The 7023-nt window shown below is 38.2% G+C and overlaps 1 protein-coding gene across 2 annotated transcripts; it reads left to right on the plus strand.

Annotated features, from left to right (window-relative positions):
* Positions 1 to 231: 231 nt before the first annotated feature.
* On the plus strand, positions 232 to 6795 carry LOC117510916 (interleukin-1 beta-like). Of its 2 annotated transcripts, none has more exons than XM_034170816.1 (5): positions 232 to 278; positions 3569 to 3793; positions 3899 to 4060; positions 5960 to 6093; positions 6210 to 6795. In XM_034170816.1, exons 2-5 carry the CDS (start codon positions 3607 to 3609, stop codon positions 6471 to 6473), a joined length of 747 nt encoding a protein of 248 aa, XP_034026707.1. In that variant the 5' UTR covers positions 232 to 278; positions 3569 to 3606; the 3' UTR covers positions 6474 to 6795. The 2 variants fall into 2 exon arrangements, with proteins under 2 accessions (XP_034026707.1, XP_034026706.1); XM_034170815.1 differs by lacking the exon at positions 232 to 278 and adding an exon at positions 1152 to 3258.
* Positions 6796 to 7023: the final 228 nt, after the last annotated feature.

Raw genomic sequence — 7023 nt, forward strand, 5'->3', positions numbered from 1 at the left:
CCTTAAAAATTCAATTTCAAACTCTGATAGCACAGATTTACTTCCATAGAAGACAGATTTGCGTCTGTTAGCGACGTTGAAAAATACAGAAATACACAATCAGCAGCCAACCTGCTTTGCAAGTACGTCACTGAAAAGGGACATGCGCACAACGTTGAAACTTATGACAGATGGACGCTTGACGGAGTACTCGGTCGATTTTACGCGGAAGCTAGAAAGGCAAATGGCAAACTTTATAAGAAAACAAGCCTGATGACTCTTCGTCACGGACTTAACAGGTATCTCCAGTCGATCGATGGAATGTCAGTTGCTGCAGTATGACAGTAATAATAAAGAGGTGAAACTTGAGATTGATTTTTCAGTTTTACTATGTTTGACAAACTCAATTTTCTTGTTTACCATATAATAAAGCAGTTATAGACTTCTGATTTCGGTGTACCTGTGATTATGCGGACCTGGTACACCTCATCAAAAGTCTATAATTGTATAGTGTCACACAGATGACACATCATTAGTCAGGATGGTGTCGTGCCTTCATGTTATTCAGCCACCATCTGAATATCGCTGTATACTTGTAAATCGAGACACTGCTTGACTTCATAAGGAAGTGATGTAACACTACTTTTACAATGATAAACAACAGGCAAGTCTGAGCAGGAAAATTGAATTTCTTGTCCTACGTCAAAATGAACCACAAAAAATCTCATGACCCATTTTAAAATGTGAAAATTGGATGAAATGAAAAATAAGAAAATTGATTATTTCACATGATGAAATAATACATTTTTACATACGTGTATTTTTTCACACTTGGGATCTCCGTTGTGTTTTTTGTTGTTGTTGTTGTTGTTGTTTTTTTTTTTTTTTTTTTGGCAAGTTGAGAGTCAGTCCAAGATTATCATGGCATTTTGTTCAAGACACTTGAAGTTTTAAAAAGCACAGTAAAACTAATAAGTAATATAACTAAACAAGAGCAATCCAAGATTTCTGACATCCACCAATCCGGATCCAGATCACCTCCAAAATTCAGTGGAGTCTTCATGCCCTAATATCTATCTATGGTGCAAATTTGGTGAGAATCAGTTGAGTAATTTTTTGACGTAATCCTGCAAAGCTTATATAAAGTGAAATCTTGAACCAGAATCCGGATCCGGATCACCTCCAAAATTTAATGGAGTCTTCCATGGCCTAATATCTGTGAAAATTTTGTTAACAGACAGACAAATAAATAAACACACGCCGATTATTTTATTACATCCTTGGTGGATGTAAAAAGGTGCTAAAACCCTCTGGATGCCCTGTGTTTGTTAAAATATTGTCAGACTGTTTGATACCGAGGATGATCACAAAAGATTAAAAAATCCAACCTGTAGCTTTATGGTACAATTTAAAATGAATTATTAGCTAAAATACGTGGCTGTATAGGATTAAAAGCACTAGGAGAAAAAAAAAAAAAAAAACACAACACAATCCAGTTGAACTAGCCATTATTTTCATTGTATGATGCATCATTGCAGTATTCCTATTGTAGTAGTAGCAGTATTTATATTCAGAACAACTGAAGCCGAGAGTAAATGTAAGACATATAAAAACAAGCTAACCAATATTATGCGATCTTGCAAAAGGCAGTATTACAAACATTAAAGGTATTTGAAAGCTCTTAAATGAAATCATCAAAAATAAAAAGTTGTCAAAGATGATCCAACATATTTTTACAAAAGTTAGATTATTTTAATTATTATTTTGCTAATGTGGGGGAAAATTTAGCAAACTCAATTGTACCTTCTAATATGAGTTCTTGGGACAACAGTACAACAAGTAATAACCTTTTGGATTCGATGTTTGTTAGAGAAACTGATGAATATGAAATAAATGACATGGTTCATAAACTAAAGCGGAAAAAAATTGAGTGATTCTGATAATTTTGAAAAGGTTTTGTTAAAAAATGTTATTAGTTGTGTTGCTCAACCTTTAACTTATATTTGTAATTTGGGAGATTTCATTTTAAAAATTAAAATAGCTAAAGTAATACCGCTGTTCAAATCTGGTGACAAACATGTTTTTCGAACTTTAGGCCAATTTCACTGTTACCTCAATTTTCAAAAATTCTGGAAAAGGTATTCATTAAGAGGTTAAATGATTACTACTAAATGAGCAGCAATATGGATTTAGAAGAAAAAATCATACTACTTCACTGGTGGTAATTGATTTTGTGGAACATATTATCAATGCATTTGAAAGCAAGCAATATAATGTAGGTTTTTTAATGTAGGTTACTTACAGAAAGCATTTGATACCATAGATCACACCTTATTCTTGGATAAATGATGGAAATATGGTATCAGAGGATTAGCTCATGATTGGATAGCCAGTTATTTGCACAATAAGTATCAATGTGTTCATATTGGTGGGATAAATTCTGAATTTTTTGAAGTGCACTTGATGGGTCCCCCAGGGCTCAGTCCTTGGGCCTTTGTTGTTTCTTTTATATATTCATGAAATATGCTTGGTTTCTAAGTTTGTGAGTTGCATTTTGTTTGTTGATGACCCAACTGTGTTTTGTAGTGGGGATCATTTGGGACAGGTTCTGGACATAATGGAGAGGGAACGACAGAAGTTCAGTGAATGGTTTGATTCAAATAAATTATCACTTCATCTTGGTAAAACAAAGTGTATCATATTTGGAAATAAACCCAGGAATATATGTAGAAATTTACTAGTACACAATATTGAAATTGAACTTATAAATTAAACTAAATTTCTTGGGGTTTTCATTGATAATATTTGGAATTTGTTTTGGGTCTGTGTGCCAAATAAATTCATTCATTCATTTATTATTGCATTATTGTAGTGTTGTGTTCATTTTCAGCAGCTCAGTAAATAGTACTTCTGCTAATACTAATACTTTTATGATTATATTGAGTATTATTATTGTTATTATATTTGGGAATGAATTTTGGAATAAATTGAAAACAACAGCAGATATACTGTGCTGTCAAATATGTAATAGTATATAACATACAGTAAATTTCACAGTAACAGTCTGTGCTGCACTGATAAGTGTAGCTCATTGTGGATTTCATAATTACACTTTGTGTAGAAGTACAGCATTTCACCATCAGACATAGAAAGGGACACGCCCCCACTTCCTGTGTGTGGTGCAAAATTCCTCCAGTGAAAGACTATAAAAACAAAGAACTGCAGACACCGGAATCAAACACACTCACTGCGAACAAGATTTCACAGCAAGTTCACCAGGTAAAGTGACTCTCCTTACACACTCTATAATTCAGCTGGGAGGCTTATATAGAATGGGTCTTTATTCAGTATTTTGACATGAAAAGTATCTTGTAAGCTTCTTTTAATAAAATATTTGGTGCTTTTAACCTTAAATGATGAGCAACATTTTTTAGAGTGATGCAAAAGAATGAGTGGAGTCAAATAAGTAGTAGAGTCATATAAATAAGAGATAAATTTAAATTTGACACAGCGCTATTCAGGTCTTCTAGATTTTTTAACAGAATGCATCAGAAGTAGAACATATTCTTTTCTGCCGACCTTTATTTAGAAAACAAGGACTTTGAAGTCAAATCCAACACTGTTGACATGCAGAGCCTTAAAATGCCTCAAGGACTGGGTTTGCAAATTTCCCATCATCCACTGACAATGAAGCAAGTGGCCAGTCTGATCATCGCCGTGGAGAGATTAAAGGTCGGCCAGCCAGAAACCGTGCTGAGCTCCGAGTTCAGGGATGAGCACCTGCTTGACCTCATGATCGATCACTTTATAGAAGGTAAGAAGGCAGCAGTAATAAAAATAGACACGGGACCTTCTGACATAGAAAGCCAAGTGAAATGGTCCCAACATCACTCCTAAAAAGTTCTTCCTTTTTCTGCAGAATATGTATGTGAGGTGGATTCGAGTCCAGTGGATCAGTTCATCAGGAGATCGGAGAACACGTACACTGTGACCGACAGCCAAAAGAGGAACCTGTTGATGGTTCAGAGCAGCATGGAACTCCACGCCGTGATGCTGCAGGGAGGCCAGAGTGACCTCAAAGGTAATTCATGTTACCACAACAGAATTAGGCATGTTGTTCACGGCACATACTGAGCTCCTTTTATAAACAGCTATCAAGCACTTTTTAGAAACATATTAAAATTTGTAACTAAAAATTCCATTGTGTTGTTCAAGGTCCCAACATGCAACACACTCTTGGCATAGGTCTGGTCTGATGTTCGTATTTGATCCTCTTCCTTTCGTGAGCCTCCCCCAAATGGTCTTCCCATGGCGCCGTCAAATCCATGATAAGAATGTTCTTAGTAGCCTCGGAGACCAGGGCCCATATCCACGAAGCAGCTCAAACTCTTAAACAGCTCCTAACTTAGCCTAAAAATTCCCAGCAAGGAGTCTTAGCCAAAGAGAGATCCAAGAGGTATCTGAGAGCAAGTCTGAGCAAGGAGTGGACAGAAACTTTTATCTTTGTGAGGAGGTGGGGTTGACTGCATTGCTAGGTATGACACAGTCCTCTAAGAGCTGTGATTGGGTGCCACAGAAAGGGAGGGAGGAATTAAATAAAGAAATGGACAGTAAAATCAACCGATCCTATAACCTGACCTGCATTAAGGGCCCCTTCACACATAACACAAAAGATGCAGAAACCGGAAGAAAATCCGCAAACCAAACACGAAGTGGGGAACCACGAAACATTCCACCTGCTGTTGTGAGGGAAACACGTTCGACAGGCGGGCATGACAAACCGTTGACGGTTCCAGCTGCTCGTATTGTGTTCGTGCATGAACACAATGCGAGCAGCTGGAATGTGTTGCACCATATCGCGGCTCTGCTGTGGAGAAAAAATAAAACCACACACCATAAAAAACACCGCATTTTATTGAATCCCTCTTATCAAGCGGACAATACAAGTATGATCCATCTGTTCCTCTGTAGATGACCCATGGTCACAGACGTACAGTGTGCTCTTATCACGTCCACATCTGCTGGCCCGCACGCATGTCCGGTCCGACACACGTGTCCTGTGGGCGCTGTGCCGCAGGACAGACATCGCGTCATGTGGAACAGAGCTCACGTTTAATAAAAAATAAATGCCACTTTTTTACAAAACCTCTGATTAACAGACAGAAACTTTACCACTGTGCTACCATCACTGTCTTATAACAGGAACTTAAAATGCCTAAAATCAACAAAGAGATAAACTTATTTTTAAAAAAGAGAAATTAGACGATGTAGACGGAGAGGAAGTTCTTGTCATCTTTAATTACGGCGAAAAAAGCGCCATAATAACTAACAAGATGGCATATTTTTGGTGATACATGACTGAAAGTGGCATATTTGTGTCACTGTTGGCATGGCATAGTCCTGTGGTGCGCCGCTCACAGGACACATGTGTCCTGTCAGACAGACGGGACATTCAGATCACTTGCTGTGTATTATATGCTTGCTCTGGGGGTTGGTAAGGTTAGACCTTACTTGTGTGAAGTGCCTTGAGGCAACTTTGTTGTGATTTGGCACTATATAAATGAAAATAAGTTGAAAATTGAAAAAGTCAAGCGTGACTCTTAAATCTCTGCCATTGCTGGGTCAGTTTTCTTCTGTAAATGTGCAAAGCTCCATGTGTGAACGGGGCTTATGAAACAACCTCATTCTGTAACTGTTACTTTAAATGGACAGGCAGGCGCAGCTCGGCACGCCTTCTCACATTAAAAGGGGTGGAGTGAGGTTGGTGGGTTGCTCTCACAGACCTTGTGGGCGTGTTACAAAGAGTGCACACCTGCTCAGTGGGCGTGGCTCAGAGACCAATCAGAATTGCATGTGGTTACTTTTAAATTCTTCAGATCACTTTGGAAATTCAAATGTGCAAAACTCCAAGTGTCCTTTCAGTCAACATGCTGGCAGATGGCCGTCAAATATGAACCTGTGTCTTTTGTTTTTGACTCAGTTCACCTGAACATGTCGACCTACGTGCACCCCACACCCAGCACCGATGCCAGACCTGTAGCTCTTTGCATCAAGAACACAGCTCTGTACCTGTCCTGCCACAAAGATGGTGAAACACCAACCTTACACCTGGAGGTAAAACTCTTACATGGTTCTGAGGGTCACTCTGCTATTTATCCATTTTCATGAAAACCTAAAGTGGGCCTGCTGTTCCCGTTAAAACTCCTGATGTTCAATTTATTTCCCATCAGACGGTGGCAGACAAATCCACTTTGGCTGAAATCAGTCCAGACAGCGACATGATGCGTTTCCTCTTCTACAAACGGAAAAGTGGATTGAACATGAACACCCTGATGTCTGCAAGTTACCCGGGCTGGTACATCAGCACAGCAGAGCAGGACAACAAGCCGGTGGCTCTGTGCCAGTCGACCTCCAGCCGCCACCAAATCTTCAACATGCAGCGTCTGGTGGACCCCTCTGCAACCACAAGGGCCGGTGACCAAAGTGACGAGTAAATGAATCACTTGTTTTTAAAAACAAACAGGTGCATATTTTACAGAATTTATGGTATGTACCAAGTACATGAATGTGCTGACATAGACAGGTTTCACCACAAGATGGCAGTATTGTGCTGTCTGGTGAGAAGTTTGTGTACAATTTACTGTATGGAATGTCAAGACATTGTTTTTACTTTTGGGCAATTATTTATTTATCTATTTATGATAAAAACGAACATTATTTTAAAGCTATTTATTTCACTGAAGTTTGATTATTAACGATTGTTATAATAAAATAATGATTCTATAATTTAAAAGATTAAATAAAATACTCTGACAACTGAAATGATATTTTGTGGATGATGATTTTTTTTAAAGTTCACTCAGGTAGCAGTCAGAGACACAACACAGATAACACAGCCTCTACTGAATAATCTGAAAATAAGGGTTGATTTCTTCACATTTTATTCGATTTAGTACATATCTGTTTGAAAGTCTCTCTCTCTCTCTCTCTCTCTCTCTCTCTCTCTCTCTCTCTCTCTCTCTCTCTCTCTCTCACTGACTCCTT

This window comes from Thalassophryne amazonica, chromosome 5, assembly GCF_902500255.1.
Source record: "Thalassophryne amazonica chromosome 5, fThaAma1.1, whole genome shotgun sequence".
Classification (NCBI taxonomy): domain Eukaryota; kingdom Metazoa; phylum Chordata; class Actinopteri; order Batrachoidiformes; family Batrachoididae; genus Thalassophryne; species Thalassophryne amazonica.

Excerpts from the sequence above, each read along its gene's own strand:
- LOC117510916 (XM_034170816.1), top strand. The coding sequence starts at position 3,607 with ATGCAGAGCCTTAAAATGCCTCAAGGACTGGGTTTGCAAATTTCCCAT. Across the intron at positions 3,794-3,898 it reads GATCGATCACTTTATAGAAG|AATATGTATGTGAGGTGGAT; the intron begins GTAAGAAGGCAG and ends CTTTTTCTGCAG. Across the intron at positions 6,094-6,209 it reads CACCAACCTTACACCTGGAG|ACGGTGGCAGACAAATCCAC; the intron begins GTAAAACTCTTA and ends ATTTCCCATCAG.